The sequence below is a fragment of the Helicoverpa zea genome, chromosome 10, assembly GCF_022581195.2.
Source record: "Helicoverpa zea isolate HzStark_Cry1AcR chromosome 10, ilHelZeax1.1, whole genome shotgun sequence".
Classification (NCBI taxonomy): Eukaryota; Metazoa; Arthropoda; class Insecta; order Lepidoptera; family Noctuidae; genus Helicoverpa; species Helicoverpa zea.
Genome location: NC_061461.1, coordinates 9,362,998 through 9,380,420, shown reverse-complemented (window position 1 = coordinate 9,380,420; position 17,423 = coordinate 9,362,998). Strand labels below are relative to the sequence as shown.

Sequence of the window (17,423 nt, the reverse complement as noted above, 5' to 3'; positions counted from 1 at the left end):
ACTATTTCGGGAATGATTCCGAGAGGCGGACTCGGGAGGCGGGATGGTGGAGCAACACCCCCGCTGAAATTTAAACGATTTTCTAACATGGCTGGTTCGGGTTCGGAATTTAAAAATAAACCGTTTAAAGATTTGATTTGCGAAGATTTATCAATGATGGTGTATGCTTGTGTGAGTGGCACATTTGTAGGTATAGTTGAGGATTTGAATTTTTCTATTAATATATTAATATATTTTTCTATTTTTAATCTTCTCAATTATTTTCAGTGTTTTATTTGTTAAAATTTTAATTGAATTGTACCCTAGAAAAGAGTGTAAACAGTATTATTTGAATAAAATTAAAAAATATTTATAATTTCATTTAATTCGCCCTAGCTAAAAATAAATAATGTACCTTTAATTAAAAAATAAAATAACATTTATTTATGAACTTATTTTAAGATAACTAAAAGTTTGGTAACTTATTTTACAAATAATACAGATGTGGGAAAAACGTCATTATCTATGTCATAAATACATCTTAATTGCTCAATTAATTATTTCATTTATCTTAATACCCAATAAATCCATGTAATAAAATTAAAATAATCTAATCCTTTCTTATCAATTACATAAATCATCTTTAACAACTCAATCAAAAAAATATCCGTTACAGTCAAATAGATAATACAAAAAACTCGTGTTTACGAATGGGGGAATCGCATTTTCACATACCTTCAGGATCCGGCTGTAAGCACATGTATTTATTTACACAAGCTATTGCGTAAGCGCATGTGTGAGTTTACGTCCTAATCGCGATCGACGTCGTATCCGTGACGTAATGGCGCATGGCGGGCCCTCTAAATTAAACAATCGGTTTTTTGCACCCTTTATCACGGGAGCGCCGACCGGCCACATAAAAGCCGTGGAAATCCGTTCAGGACACACATTACACGTAACGCGTCGAACTGAACGTATCCGCTCTAGAGACCGTGTCCTGAACTCGACGCCCGTTAATCACGCAAATTAAATTCGAATATAAACAGAATAAGTACGCACGTTTGTACACCTGTTCCATATTCGAAATTGTGAAGTGATCGTTCTTTTTTTTAAGTGACAGTTGACGTGACAGTTTATGCCAAAGATTTTTTTTTAATATGATCTGTGATAAATCGATTAATGTTAAGATGATCGATATGTGCACTTGTTGCTGCAACGGATGTTCCTCAAGGAGACAAGGATATACCTTTAGATTAAGTAAGTTTTGTTTATTTTCCTTTTACTTTTATTATCACTTTCATCAATGGATCGATTGTTTGATTAATTACTTAATAGATCGATAAAGGTAACTAAAAACCACTTGCGTGTTATGAGTATTTGCTTTCTACTTACATTAAAAAAAATTAGAACATAATCAAAAATTAGTGTATGTTGACCTATCTCCATACTAGTTTATAATGATGACTTACCTAGTGACGTAATCTTTGTCAGTCATAGGTGATAAAATATTCAGACATTTCATACAATTTCAGTTCACTAGAACTCACGTAAATCAGTAACCTAATATTACAAGTGAAGGAAGTGATGTAATTTCATATCACTTTCTATTCTTTGAAATATCGGAACTGATAATACGAGGAAATTACTTATGCGGTGTGTTGAGTGATTACTCATTATGAGCATTGTATAATGCGTGATACATCTCTAGTCAAAGTCATCGTGAACTGCACATCACTAGTTTACTGTTCGATATTTAAATGGAAATGAGGTCGGATATAGCAAAGAGTTTTGATAACAAAAGTATAAAATCACTTGATCACGAGTGCGGACAAGCAATTGTGTTAAGTCATCTTAATAAAATTAATCAGGTGTAATCTGAACTTGATAGATAATTCAATAGGTGTCCTTAATCAACTATTAGTCATTAGTGGAAAGCTACGTTTAAGTTAAAAGCATCAACCATTCTAAACTGTTAAGTTTTCTTCATTTTCTTCTCAAATAATTCCATGAATAAAAGTATAAATACAACAATAAATCTCAAGTCTATTCAATCTTTTAAACCACAACAGTCAAGATTAGCCATGAATTACACACAAACCAAGCCCCTCCAAGAAATTCATACATCACTTTCAACAATACATACACACTGTTCTTCACACCTTCAAATTCAAGGACATAGTGTAAAATATTTCCTTCCGCATAACTGGCATACTGAACATTTCTGAATAGGGTATACTGTATTAATTTTAGCCTGTGTCTTGAAAGGGGTACGTGGAAAATGAGTAAAAGCTTTCAAATAGTACGCACATCGTGTGATTTATATTGTGGCTCGCAAACAATGCCATTTCGAGTATTGGCAATCCAAGGTGGCCGCAGGCGGACCCTGTCGCGGAAGCTAGTCTTTAAGTTTACGGTAAACTTAAATTAGCTGCTTAAACTATGTTGGTAAAGGAATTTTACGGTAGATTATCTCTTACATATGTGGCTTCGATACAATAATGCACTAAGGTTCAAGACATCACGAATGCTGCAATAAATAATGTTAATCCTTCCTTTATCTTAGCTCCGAACTTGATCTTGACGAATAATGACAATATTATCTGCATCCGCATCTATTCAGGTCAGTATCATAAGCGAGCACTTTAGATTTCAACAAAAAAGCTATTTACACGGCAATGGCAAACCTTTTATCGGTAATTTTAGAGCTACACTTTTTTAAAAGAGAAACAAATCATCATAAGAGACGTAACGGACGCCGCGGCTGAAGGATAGATGGATAATATTTGCTTAAAACAACGTGGAACGTATCAACCTAGTAATATTAGAGGTTAAATATTTCACTACTAGCGAACACACGTTACTTCGCTCGCTATATCTTATATGAAAAAACGTACACAACAATAGTATCCAAACGTACATTTCAAAGTCCTACACAAAACAAAACGTCATTGTATTTCAAAAATAGTATCCACAACTCGAGTCCGCGTGAGTTGTGGATACACAATATCTCAACAGGAATTCTCAAGCTTCCTCTGCAACAAACATACAGACAAATCCACACTATATTTTACATCAACTATTTAATGGCCAGGTAGCACGTAAATAACGGATACAGTTTAAATACGAAAATGAATTACGAAACAACATGCTTTATTTAAAAGTGTAGATCAGTCGTGGCACTTAAAATTCAATATTTGTGACATGACGAATCATGTTATATATAAAGCGGATCTAACGACTTTCTATGGGGAATGAGTAATAGTAGGAGTCATACGACACCGTCTTGTGGGCTTTCAGCAGTTGACCGATGAACTTACTGTAGCGAAAAATTCGGAAAACTCCGTGACTCATTCATGAGACAACCGCCGGAAAAGCCTGGCCTATTAAAGAGTATTTTCGCATAAAAAGTGAATCGTGTATTAAATGAAAGGCGTGTCATTATGTCGGTAATCGGAAACTATTGCGATGGGAAACTCCTTTGTATAGGCGACAGAAAAAATATTGCAAGCGCACTAGGTCAGTCGGCCTCGGGCGATGTTAGCGCCCAGCGTTTACATAAAGCACGTTATAGGGGACTGAAAATTATACAATGTAGTAGGTACCTGTATATTTTTGTAATTATAAATTATTATTTTCATTACTTAATTATTTTAAAAAAAATCTTTGTCTAAATATAATACAAAACTATAAAACACATTTTTTTACTAAAATTAAGTATGTACCTCTATTGTTTCAAAAGTAAAATCAAAATCACAATTATCCGACATTGACACTATCACTAAGCAGACGCACAATGGCATCGCCTTGTTAACCACGGAACAAAAAACGTGTCAATGTAAACACTGAAATGCTCGCTCAAATATCTTTCAACCGCAGACCACATGCTACAAACTTCACCCACAAACGGAACTTCCAACAACCAGTATACCAATTTCATGTAAGGACCTATTTTATTCTAGCTAAAGCTGGTAGCTGGTCTAAGGATTTGTGCGAACCAAGCATGGAGGTGGACTTTTCTATCTGTGTCAACTCAGTCTTTCCCAGACCTGACACACTTTTTACTCTCAGTTTACTTTCATATGTGGTCCTTGGACTCTTTCGCTTGCCGATGATGATCAATTATCAACAAGTGAAAAAGAAAATGAAAGTTGTTTATATATCAAACAACGTCTAAATCTAGGTGCTCATTTACATAAACTAGTTAGTGCAGCTATCAGTTTATAGTATCTATAAACTTATCGAGCAGTGTTTCATTATCGGATACATGAAAGTACAAAGTATTGAGTGGTACTGATTAAATTATAAACAAATTGTGTGTTCGCCTACGCAATAAAAACAAATGGTGAATATTTTATGTTAGAGTTATGTTCGCGTGGATTTGGTAATAATTATAACGTTTGGCGATGGTATTGAGCGGCGCGACGCGACTAACGCCCGATAAAAACTCACTTTAGGATAGACTCATCGATGAATCACCGGCGAGGTCTAACCGAATAAATGTTCACTTGCACAAGATGTGGAAACAAACACCCATGGAGACGAACACTTCTTTATTTTTTAAATTTGGAACAGATTAGCTTTTCAACTTTGTAATCAGTACAAAAATCCTGTTTGTGTTTCAAAATGGTACATGGCAACTAAAATAAATTTTAGACTGTCATATAATTATGACTGACATATTAATAATGTTCCTATATTGATAACAAAAATTCTTCAGTCTTTAACCGATAATAGAATAGATAATAATAGAAATACTTCAATTTCACAATTTGCGAGTAATGAATTAACAATGATGCAATCACGTCATCGTGAATAATCACAAACAATAGAAAGGAATATTACTACTTCAGTTTATGATGATATATCGCCGGCATGTTGCACTATAGAAAAATAGAAAATGCCCCATAAAAATATATTAGCAATAAAAAAATATAGTGCGAAGGAAGTCTCTTGGAGGGTCGAAGTTCACGTTCCGGCAAGCGGGTAAGGGATTTCGCATAGTGTTTGACCGGCTATTTGACGTACGGTGCCGCATTTCGGTGCCCATTCAACGAGTGGAGGCTGCTCGCGCGCCGGTCTCGCACACTCGCGCCTCGCACCACTTCGGTGACACACGCTCGACACACAACACTTTATAATCCAGTGCTAATATTAATACAACACTAGTGACTTCCAATTTCAAAATTAAACTTGTGCTCTAATTTTAAGTGTTGAAAGTTCGCGAGTGGTTTTTTTGCGACCAGTGACAATTAGTTCGGTTGGAAAGTTCTTATATCATTTTCCGACGTTTCGTTTATCGGGAATATTTTGTTCGCATGAACATGAACTTGCCCAAAGGAGCTACATCAATGCGTTGTTCATGGATGTCTTTTTAACTGGTGTGTGTTTATATTTTAATTTTAATACAAAGCTTGGACGCCTGCTTCGTTTTAATTATTTGTTTGACGAACTCAAGTGTGCGGCTCATTCGCGCGTCCAATGTAAACAATTGACATTCATTTTGTGGGTAAGCTTAATGAACACAAACTAATAAAGCTATCAAGTTACCGTCAACACAGATTTGTTTATTTATGATTTTTCTTAATACTTGATTAATTATTGACTTTATTTATGACATAGAAAAAAGTAAACATTTATAAAAAAGAACAAATATGGCGACGGGAAAATAATAATAATGAATATAACGATTTAATTTCTTGTATCTTTTTGTAGCATAAACAATAATTTCTAGTGGACTATCTCAATAAAATTAATTCTGAATAGTTTTTAACCATAACAATTGTAAACAAAAGAAACTAAACTTATCGTGTAAACATAACCATTCGCAACTTCCTTAGAAAGAAACACGTAAGTACTTAAATCTATTCGCACAAGGTGAAATGCGACATGACTAATTGCTGTAGTACAAAAATCGACGTCTAAGCGAATCCAGTGATCATTTTTGGAAGTGAACGATGTATCGAGAATCGAGAATCGAGTGCGGTGCTCGGATCGTGTGGGAATGTTCAACATTGGGCCGTCGGCAATCGATCAAAGGGATTTTTCGCTGAAACACGCTCGCGATGTCATTCGATACAGACAAACTTTGCTTTATGTATTCCCAACATTTGATCGCTCAGTCCACTTTGTTTTTGACAACGATAATTGTTTAATTTATCTCAAGTTGCATCGAATTAAAATTAAGTTAATAATATTTTTTTTTTTGTACAATATAATGAACGTCATATGGGATTCTTGTGCGTGAAAAATTTGCTAATAATTTATATTGTAAACTAAGTTGGAGATTTTGTTCTGTCCTTTCCGAGAAGAATAAAAAAATCGCATCTTGAACGGCATTTAAAACACTTAACCGCTCAGTTCTTACTAAAAACGATATGGGAAAAAACATATATTACATGTTCCACATATTTATTCGGAAGCAAATGACTAGCTAGATCGTAAACAGTTGGGGAAACCCCATGATGGAAAAGTCACCCAGTACCCGGTTTTCGCGGTAACAATTATATACGTTAGCATTGTTTGATGATCTCGTCAACATAGACGACGCCACTGACCACTCACAATCCCACAGACTAAAATAATTGTCACACAGATTCGCAGTCACAACACAGCGTGACAACTTTTTTACTCGCATCATTTTTTGTGTGGACGCTTTACGCTGTATTTACTTAACATACATTAAATTGTCAACGACACGAATTGACCTAATGATTCACTGACCATAAACCTCGGTTTATCCTCGTGTGACGTAACAAAAAGTGTAAACTCACCGTAACGTTCAGCCGATGTGATAATTTATGTAATGTGTTTGATTTGCTTTTCTGAAAACCCGCGCTCGATAAATACAATAAGTATCGATGACCGCAGCATAAACATTACAGCTGCGGTTACGGTTAACCGAGGACGCGTCGGGAAAACATTACATCAAAATTAAAACAAATGAAACGCGTTCAATTTCTAATTCATCGAATTACTTCATTCGAATTCTAAACTCACCACCACCAACGTCATCCTTGCCTACTTAACGTCGGTATATTCTTTAGACGGGTAAAGGCAACTAATAAAAACTGCAACAAGTACTTTCTATGTTTTAGCACTCCCACAGAACAAAGCTGAGCTTTCATAGCCGGTGGTGCTTCCTTTTAAAAGTCTGAAAACATCGCCTCAACAGAATTGCTTGGGACATAAAATATGTTTTATGGCGTCGGCGCAAAACATCAAAACCTTCAATAACTGTCAAACGTTAAATCGAACAAGGCGAAACATATGAATATTTGTGCAATAACATTAACAAATGGGCGTGACGCTTTCCGCAGACGCGCGTCGCTTCAAAATATGTCACTGCTAAGATGTGAAAAGCCATTTCTACCAGCCATTAATTGCCCGTCATAAACATAAATTTAAATAACACAAATTATTCTACCATAAAATATTGCTTAAACAATAACACCAAAGAAAACCATAACTTGTATAGTCATGGTTGCTGAATTTAATTTTTCTTAATAAGGTATCCGAAAAATACAGGCTATTTCCCACAAGCCAAAATTGATTACAAAAATCACGTCCGCTTCACGCATCCCACCCCGGGCTAATGGTCGGTGTGAAAGTGCTCGGAGATGAAGATCGTACAGACGTGTATGTAGCAATGTTAACATAATCACGCACCTTATTATTTTTTATGTGACCCCACGGAAACACCGCTCTGAAGTCAACAGTCCCACAAAATTTGTTCCTATACGTGCATCGTATCATTTTTCTCTCAAATTATGCAATGGATTCAAGGAATTTTCTTACCAAATACGAACGAGAATTGAAACGTGAGCAAATAACACACACGGCGTCTGATTGAAAAGATTTTTTATCCCTTTATCGATTCTTGTTAATTACAATCACAAAGATAAATGGTATCAATACCGTTATGGTTGCATATGATATTAATTATCCTAATTTGTAAAAACCCGGTAGTAATTATGAATTGAAGGTAACAACTATGTGTTTTTGTTGCAGGTTTTCCCAAAAAGCTTTTGGTAGCTACTTCAGTACTAGTGATAATAGCAATGGTTGTGATGCCATCCGAGGCGCGGACGCTGGAGCACAAGATCCGGCATGAGAGGCGGCAGCACGAGGCGCTCGCACTAACCAAAGACTTGAGGATGAAGGCAGACACACGCGTGCTGGAGCACCGGCGGCGCCCACACAGGAAGCAACCCGTCCCGCCACAGACCAAAGACACGCAAGCCCTCATCAGACAACAGAAAAACGTCCACGCCGACCGCTTCAAGAACGCGACGAAAAAGATTATAAAGAAACTGAAGAACACGAGGCGGTTCTTCAACGAGGAGCGAAGAGTTCTCAACGAGACGCGGGAGTACCGCGACGGTATGCCCGACTGGCTGCCCACTATCAACTTCGTCGACATACACTTCTTCAACTACAAAAAACGCGGTGCGACCATCTCCGAACGCAAAGTGAGTATCTTTTTGCACTGATTAATTATACACATTAAGTTTTTGCCGTAACAGTAACACATGTTTGAAAGCTGTCTATCATTATATTAATAGATAGGTATAAAGTATCCTAATAATATCATAATTTAAATCATGCAGTGTGAGTAAGAAATCTCAAGTGTCGAATACCTCAGATAAGAATGTTTCCGCTTCCATTTCATTGATGACCTCATTAATCAATCGACAGGTTTTAGCAAGTTGGTGTGGACCAGATCACTGATCCAAATTAGGGATCTTATCGTATCGATAAATGTGATGCAAGACTTAACGTTTAATGGCAATTTATTACAATGTTTGAAGTAATTTTTGTGCAACTGACAGTGTAATTATTACGGGCGATCACTCGCGTCGAGGGTGTGGTGGTCCGTCCCATCACTCTTTTTGCCCGTTCAATGTTTTTACGTTATTTTTAATTTATTTTTGAGACAAAGGATCCCCGAGTACATTAGCCGTGCTCGAGGCTTCACCGTTGCAACTTAAATGAGGTTCCGACGATCCAAATTACATGTGGTCGGCCTTTGTACCGCGTTTATTTACTTCACATTGTACTTAAGGGCAATAACTAGAAGTACAAGCCCTTAATTTCACAAGCCGCTCTCGTTTGAAAATCGGTGCAGATTTAAGTGTTTTATAGAACTTCATTATGAAGTACTTTGCTCGAAATCACTTAATTTCACATGATATGCGTTCGACGGAATAGGCTCTTTATGTCATAATACTATTCTTCAATTTAATTAACCAGAAATGAAAACATCATGAAATCCTCACAAATAAAATAATCACGCTAATCTAGATGATGTATTGGAAAAAAGATGACGCCGCCCACTATTCATTACCAATTAAAATTGGTCCCCAATCATCGGTTCCCTCAAATTGTGAAATAACACATAGGTACAAAGCTAAGGGGTCATTTAATACTGGCTATATATAAATCCGAGGCTTATGGTTAGCGCTTGTGGGAGCAGAGCGAACTAAGGAGCCAGTTAAATGTTTCAAGGAAATTTGCATAGATTGACACCGCATGATTTCGCTCCGCACACGCGATCCTAAAACCATGCCTTAACACGCATCCCACACATAGGTATCTTAGCACAACACCTTATAATTATGATAAAAATTGTATTCAGTTCATCGGCTGTCCGTACCGGTTTCGGTACGTAAAAATATAAAACACACAAGCAATATTTAACGAGCCTTCTATAAGCCTCTCTTTATTATTTACCGAACACACATCTGGAGTTCGAGACTTTCTGTTATGTATTCATATTGGTCACCCACTAATTAGTACACAAAAGTTAATGCGACGCGAGACAATAAGTGTGTGTGCATTCGGAGCGTCACATGTCCTTACACAGTGGACGGCGATCGCGCTCGCCACTCACAGACCAAATAATTTCCTAACATCGCGGCCCGCGGACGAACAGTGCACCAACCGATGAATATTAAATATTTCTTACCTATGTCTCGCCAGCCAGTCAATGTACGGCCACTTAAGAAATTTAAATATTTGACATTGGGCAAAGGAAAGCGTTAGAATTCAAGTGATCTCTACGCTCCGGCTTTAGTTGACATACGAACAATTTAAAAATTAAATACTGCTCAAATGAGACGTTAAAATAGAGGGCCCGAAGAAAGAATAATGTGGATACACGATTCTTGTTGGTTTAATTTATTGGACCCTCCAAGTTTTCAAGTTAAACCTTTCGAGTGAAGAGCACTGTGAATAATTCCAAAGGATACTTTTAATTTGTAGTGGATTTGTTTTGACACAATCGGCGAGTCATGGTGCGACAGCGACGGCCGGTATTTTCAGTGTTTGAATAAAGGGCAGAAATTCCACAAGTTGGAACACGGTGCGCTTTCTCAGTGACAAGAGGCCGGGGCTTTAGCGGTCGCTCGGTGCTAGTGTTTGTACAGTATTTACGATTTAACAAAACAACACGAAATGTTAAAAACACATTATTTGTCCAAGTGAGACGAATGTGAACTTACGATTCCGGAGTGGCGCGTTTGTCTGCGACACGTCTCGGAGGTTAAGCTCGCCTCTTTAAGGCAAATGTACGGCTTATTGTCGGGTTTTCAGGCTTTTAATACACGACCATATTTGCTCACACAGCCCGACGCTTTTATTATCGTTCGCTCCGACAATTTCTTCGGCGTCGCGCCTTCACAATAGTTGGGAAAACGCAACGACTGTACTCAATGCTTTTATGAACCGTAAAATATTAACGATTAATTTTAGAATCGATTGTTTATTGCCTTCTAAATACTCGAGGAATTAAATAAATTCTGTACATGAAGAGCGTTGTCTCATGGTTTCATAAGTCGCTTTAGAGGCTGATAAAGTATTGGTAATAAAATTTCAATTCATATTTCCTGTCGCTTTAATTCGCGAGTCAGACAAGAGTGTCTACTACCAAAATTAAAACAATGTGTGACCTGAAAATATTTAGTGGTTAGCATCTGTCGAAGTGAATCACTCATTCATTCAGTCTGAGGTACTAGAGGAAGCTGGTGACATGCGTGCGCATACAAACAAATGCCGAACGTCTCAGGTTCATGTTCCGGGAACAATGAGTGATGAGATGAGTTCATTCATTAGCCGCTAAGTGGAAGCAGGAAGAATCGCACGTTAATGTTACTCACAATATTAGTTACATGTTATTTTCAGTGTGACTTTACATATTTAACTACTGAATTTATTGTATTACGTGGAAGTTAAGTGACATTCCTGGAATGTTATTTTATAGATTGTTTTGTTTCTATGACGTCATTGTGAGTAAGCAATTAAATACTTCAATAAATTATAAATTGAATAAGCAAGCTGAAATTATTAACTCAGTAATATTCAAAACAAGGTTTACAGATGATGATTACGATGATAACATAATAACCACAATAAGAACGAATAGAGAAATATGTCTCATTTTTAAAAGGACAATTATGTACGATTACTAGAATCGAGGTGAACCGGCTCGTCTGGTACATAAGGAATATATACAGAGCGAAGTAAACGCATCATTGTCTATAAACAACGTGATTACAAGCAGTTATATTATCTTTGAAAACTACATATTTGGTGATTATTCCTTGTCAGCTTAATGTACCTATAGGCTTTTAAAGATCTCCAAATCGAAATATATGGATAAGAGGATTAATGATGAAGACCTATGATGTAAAAATAAAAATAATATGCTACTTATTTTACTAAATATATATTGGAAAGAAACACCGTCTCTGACATAACATAAAATGCTTTAAGACAAGTATGAACTCATTCCAACAAAATGACTCAAGAAGTAGGCACGTAGACTAGAAAATATAGATGTATTCGATTGATAAAATCTGGTCATTGATAATCAGCGTGTCTCAACTACGCCCACTAGTGGTATGTGGCACTGAACTACTTGCAACGAAAGCTTCTTCAACATTACTTACTTACGTAAAAACTTGCAACACTACTTAGTAGCACTAACTAACCATATTCACTTAATTCTAGATGTCTTTAGAATTTCAAATCAAATGATCCTGTCACAAACTAAAATAATCGCGATTTTTAACATCAACAATCTAGAATTCCTTAAGTATGAATGTCATACAACGAACACAGGATTATGTCATTCAACTGCAACTACAAAGTTTATTACAATAATTCTTCTCGTAATTATTTAAAGCAACATTTACAAACACAATTACAAATGATTTATTGCATCTGAAAATAAACATTTGATGCAATGCTCAGGAACGCCATTGTTTGAATCCACAATCTTATAAGAATATAGCACAATATTGACAAAATGAGATCGTAAAAATCAAATTTGGACACACCTGCATTAAGTTTAGGATTAAACAAAATAAAATTGCTTGTAACTTATGTTCGTGCCATCCTTTCAAACTAATCCGTACATTAAAAAGCAAAAACGCCATAAAAGGCGGTACTCGGCCATTAATTGAAAATAATCCTTAAATGATAATAACGCACTTTGAATTTCAAATCGCCATCGGGCCCAGAGTATTTTACACCTGAGTATTGTCTTCTAATAAAGAAAATGGCGATACGACACGGTCTTAAAGTTATAAACAAGGAGACACAGTCGTGCCGCGTATAATAATCATCTAGAAAGTGCCATTAAAGTGAATTGTTAAGTAAAATTTCGTTTAAATACTAGTGAAGTATGTATAATATACATTTTGAATACGATTGTAGTGTTAATAGCGTCATTTGAATAGTCATACCGATCACAAGTGCCCACGGCTCTGTAGCCTCGACACGAATTTGCGACGACGTAAACTATCCTCGATATGACGCGCTTAATTCACACATAAGCTTCTTTGCACTCTGACCCTTTAATAGACAGGTAGACAGATGTAATAGTTCTTATGTCCTCGGGAATACGTTTACTATTACTTAAAGATGTAACACGAAATTTTATCTCTAAAGCGTTCTTTCATTTAAATATTTCGGACTAAAAATTTAACAGTATCCCCCAAGGTACTGGCACCACTAAAGAATGTATAAAAAAATCAGAGTATTTATAAAAGTACTTTTGCACTAGAACAGATAAACCCACGACACATCGATAAAAAAGATACAACCTCCATTACGTCGATATTTTGTGACGTAAGCATTATTACGTTTGGGTATAATCATAACAGTAGACAATGAGCGGACTTATCAATGACCGTAATAATGATATGAGGGATTTCATTCAATGCTATCATTTGTAAATTCCAATTAGCCTTGTCATTGATTATATTGTATTCATTATTAGCTATTCTCATCTCAGCTTGGTATTAATAGATCAATTTATTTTACAAATACGTTTTTCTTTTGTTACAGTTTGCGTATTTGATGCCGAAGCTGTACAAGTCTCTGGTGGAATACCAGGAGATCTTCCAACTACTCATCAAAGTTGAAGTTGAGTTCGCCGACGATCCCTTCTGCAGCTACAACAAAACCCGCCACGAGTTAATAGGGAAAACTCTAACGAGATTATACAGCACTATTGCTGAAATAAAAGAAAACATGGTAGCTGTTAACATACAAGTACCGCAGGTAGCCAAAAGCAAGAGCCTACAGGTTTTAGAAAAGAGGGTTGACGCTCCGCAGTGCCTCAAGAATGACTACATAGCCTTTAGAGCGTACGGCAACCTTCTGAACAATTGGTACTCAGAGTTCAGATGTCCTCGAGGCAAGAAAGTGATCCATAGTAATGTCCGATGCGCTGCCTACGAGGCCAAACTAAAAGAAAAGAAAGATAAAAGAAATAAGAACACAGAAAGATAGAATATATGTTTGTTCAGTATTGTGACGTAACTTAATCTTCGCTTCGACTAATTATTTATTTAATTTACAATTGGTATAGTCCTGTTGTACTTATTTATTGGTAGGTGTGTAAGCGCACGCTCTCTAACACGACAGATGTTGGTTGTATTCGAAGTGCTTGACGAAACAATGTTTTGTTGATTAAGTATTGGGTACTTTCTCTGTGATATTTAGTATTCTGTAGATATTAATCATTAATTTATTGAAAGTTTTAGTTTTTAAGCCTTTCTGTTCAGTTCCTTTGTACTTAACTGTTATATTTTTCTGTTTCTCGTTACGGCGAAGCTTTATTATAAGTTTATCTTAATTTATTGGAATTTGACCATCAGTATTTATTTAATTTATACTAATCTCTTTATTGCTATACGTTCGAATCTGATTTCTATGCAGTGCATTAACAAAATTTACTTAATATCTCTCTTTAATGTATCTCGAGTATTATTAGTAGGCAAAACATGCCGTTTTAGCCAAGAAAGACTTTTAGCCTTATAGTAAGTTGCTTATTTACGTAATAAGTAAATTATACATAAGTTTGTATAGAAACGTGCCGTTAGATGTTAGTGAATTAATGAACTGAATACCATGTGAATATTACCTATGTTTTATAAAGGAGTTGCATAATTTTCCAATGCAGATGTTACTACATGTGAAATATAAGTACATGATTTAAATAATAAAATGAAATAAATGGATTCAATCACGTAAGCTTGTGTTTGCTTGAACAACTTTCCCCACTACACCACCTTACACCTGACACCACCTGTTGCAGTTAGAACTAAGTAAGTCCTAACTGCAACAGGTACTCACAGATACCTACTCACAGACATGTCAGTCACATCCAGATAGTAATTACGTTCAAAACAAAAATATAAGCTAATTCAGAAGAGAGCCCTACAAAGTTAACTAAAGAGAGTCTATATGTAGTTGTGAAAACTGTATTAAGGCCTGTCAATTTTCACATCACTTCTAAATAAAATCTTTTTAGTCTCACAGTCTAACTTTAAAACAATACTAAATGGGGTTGAAAATTGGTCACCTTATCGAAAGATTTAATGAAGTTCAAAATTTTTAATTTGAATAATGGATATTGCATCTTGCCAACAAGTCTACTGCTACCAATCGTGACTGCTCAACATGAAGTCTAGGGTTCGAGTTCCGGGTAAGGCATAGTGGGCTTTCCCATGGAATTTCTCAGTAACTGATGGGAGCCTGGACCTTTGCCAGGTTTATATCAATACCTTCGAGATTCATGGAACTTTATCATAATTGGTTGTAGATGTAGAAAATACAGGCATATCACTACTATTGTATTAGACTTTAAATTATACAAGAATTTCTTTTATATAAGTAGGTAACGTTGCATTTATTTTTGATTTAGTGAAACCCGTCTTGAAAATTATTAAAAAATGTACCTACAGCCTTAAGGTACTGGGTTAATTTTAGGACCATAATGAACACTTCAACTCATAGGCAAATCCAATCCTCATTTGCAACTTATTAGAACCTGGATTCATTAATGTTACATAAACCTCACGGAGCAAATTTTTACCCCATCACAACTCGACATAATGTAAAGACTACTACTACTACTACAATTTTCTAGGATGCTGCTAGTATCTTTATCAATGGCCGTATGTATTGCATAAAAGGGTATTGAAACCTATATAAAGACGGATTTTGCAGATTGACCTTTAGGTATGCAAAGACTAACTCACGACCAAAATCAAAGACAAACGGATAGGCTAGGAATTGTTAAAGTCTGCCAAAACCTGATAATTTTAACAAGTCCTGTAGAAAAAGTGCAAAGATTTAGGAAGCTTTTTTATCAAATTACAAATTAATATAAACGGCCGTAAAATATTAATATCCCGACACAAACTAATACTAATCGAAGGAAGTTTAATCTTAACTGATACAGGAAATAGTTGTAATGAAACAGTAAGTAATGCCGCGAAGTCAACGTTAATATATCAGAACTAACCTTTAGGAATAGCCTAACTTGTAACGTAGGTAAATTATGTAGTTATAAGCTCATAACTCGTGTCTAATCACTCAGGTATTTACCTAAATGTTTTCCAGAATTTACGAGACATTATACATTTTTGAAGCTTTATATGGTAAGAATGGTTGAGGCACTGCACCTTGGTTGGTATAAGTAAGTATATAGTGATAATGGTATTTTGTTTTGGTGTTTATGATTCAAATATCAGGTAATGGCCTTATGTGGTGTTAAAATAACCATTAATGAACATGTTTAAATAAATTACATTCTAATTGTGTTAGAAGATGCACTATAACTTTAAAGGATGCGCTTTCGGATAAAGGCTATAACCCTCCTCTGACAAGAATGGCTTGTCTAACACTGAAAAAAAAAATCAAATCGGACAATAAGTTAGTAGACTTTAGGGCCCGTCTTTTAGAGAGACACCTATCTATTATCTAATTCAAAGATAGATCAATGTCAGGCTATCGTGTAATACCTATACCTACCATGTTAAAACCTAGTATTTTAAGTCGAAAGAAATAAACCTATGATACCTCAGTACAAACCATTCAACCCATAATGTCACCATTCTGTTGAAGAGGTAATTAAATGTTAATTATTCATATCTTCGGAACCTTCTATAGGAGAAATAAGTCGACTAAAAATTTTCAGAAAGTTTTATACTGCTGCGCCCTCTATGCAAGAAATGACGAACTTAGACAGGGCTAAAGTAAAAGTACTGCTACTCGATACTAGGTGGCGCTATACACAAGTTGAAACAATGCCATCTCTGCACTATACTGTGAACAATATACTGACATAAGCTAGCACTCATGAATGTTCTTTCATATATGTACATATAGATGTCACTGTTACCAACTATAAAAAAAATATAATTTAAAATGTTTTTTATTGACACTATTTAATTTTATTTAAAATCATTTTCAATATTGTTGTACCATTGAGCGCAGTTACAAATAGAAGTGAAATTATTATTTGCTCTCACAACCGCAACAGTTCATTTTCAAACAGGTAGATGGCGGTAACATCGATAATACAATGCTACTCAAATTACAAAAATAATGTAAGTATAAAAAAGCCAGGATAAAGTTTTCTTCATTACTTTGGTTAAATATCTTAATATATCAGCTACCTATTTTTAATTGAAGTTTGTCAATAAACATTTTAATTGAAAAAAACTTAGGTACGGTGGTACCTAATTAAATAGGTACATCAAATATTATTTTGAGGCAGGTTATATTATATTCTTATATAATTCCTCTGATGTTGACCTATGTTAAATGTTAACTTATGTGAAATCATTTTTTATAGGCAGATATCTTATTCACTCCAATTGGAACTGATCTTCAACCCTAAAACATTCTAACATTCACAAACCATTGCTGTTAACAGTTGCTTACTATCATCTCATTAAAAAGTGTTTAATATATCCTGAATTTTCAGCTAAAATAAGCTATTATATATGTACTTAGTAAAATTAAATAAATATGGATTTAAAAATTTTCTATTTACTATGCCTAATCAAATTAGTTTAGTAACTACTGACTTCGGCCTTCATACTCCTCACCGGCAGGCGCACGCGGCTACGCTTCGGTGGTCGGCTTCC

General features: G+C 35.5%; 1 protein-coding gene across 2 annotated transcripts; it reads left to right on the top strand.

Moving 5' to 3' along the window:
- Positions 1 to 942: 942 nt before the first annotated feature.
- Positions 943 to 14,517, top strand: LOC124634046. Of its 2 annotated transcripts, none has more exons than XM_047169448.1 (3): positions 943 to 1,236; positions 7,987 to 8,447; positions 13,327 to 14,517. In XM_047169448.1, the coding sequence occupies exons 1-3, from the start codon at positions 1,137 to 1,139 to the stop codon at positions 13,771 to 13,773; spliced, it is 1,008 nt and encodes a 335-aa protein (XP_047025404.1). In that variant the 5' UTR covers positions 943 to 1,136; the 3' UTR covers positions 13,774 to 14,517. The 2 variants fall into 2 exon arrangements, with proteins under 2 accessions (XP_047025404.1, XP_047025405.1); XM_047169449.1 differs by lacking the exon at positions 943 to 1,236 and adding an exon at positions 5,016 to 5,357.
- The last annotated feature ends 2,906 nt before the right edge of the window (positions 14,518 to 17,423 follow it).

What these genes read in the sequence shown, in the direction of transcription:
- LOC124634046 (XM_047169448.1), top strand. Translation starts at nt 1,137, where the DNA reads ATGATCTGTGATAAATCGATTAATGTTAAGATGATCGATATGTGCACT. An exon ending in AGGATATACCTTTAGATTAA is followed by an intron (nt 1,237 to 7,986) that starts GTAAGTTTTGTT and finishes TTTTTGTTGCAG; the next exon opens with GTTTTCCCAAAAAGCTTTTG. An exon ending in CGACCATCTCCGAACGCAAA is followed by an intron (nt 8,448 to 13,326) that starts GTGAGTATCTTT and finishes CTTTTGTTACAG; the next exon opens with TTTGCGTATTTGATGCCGAA.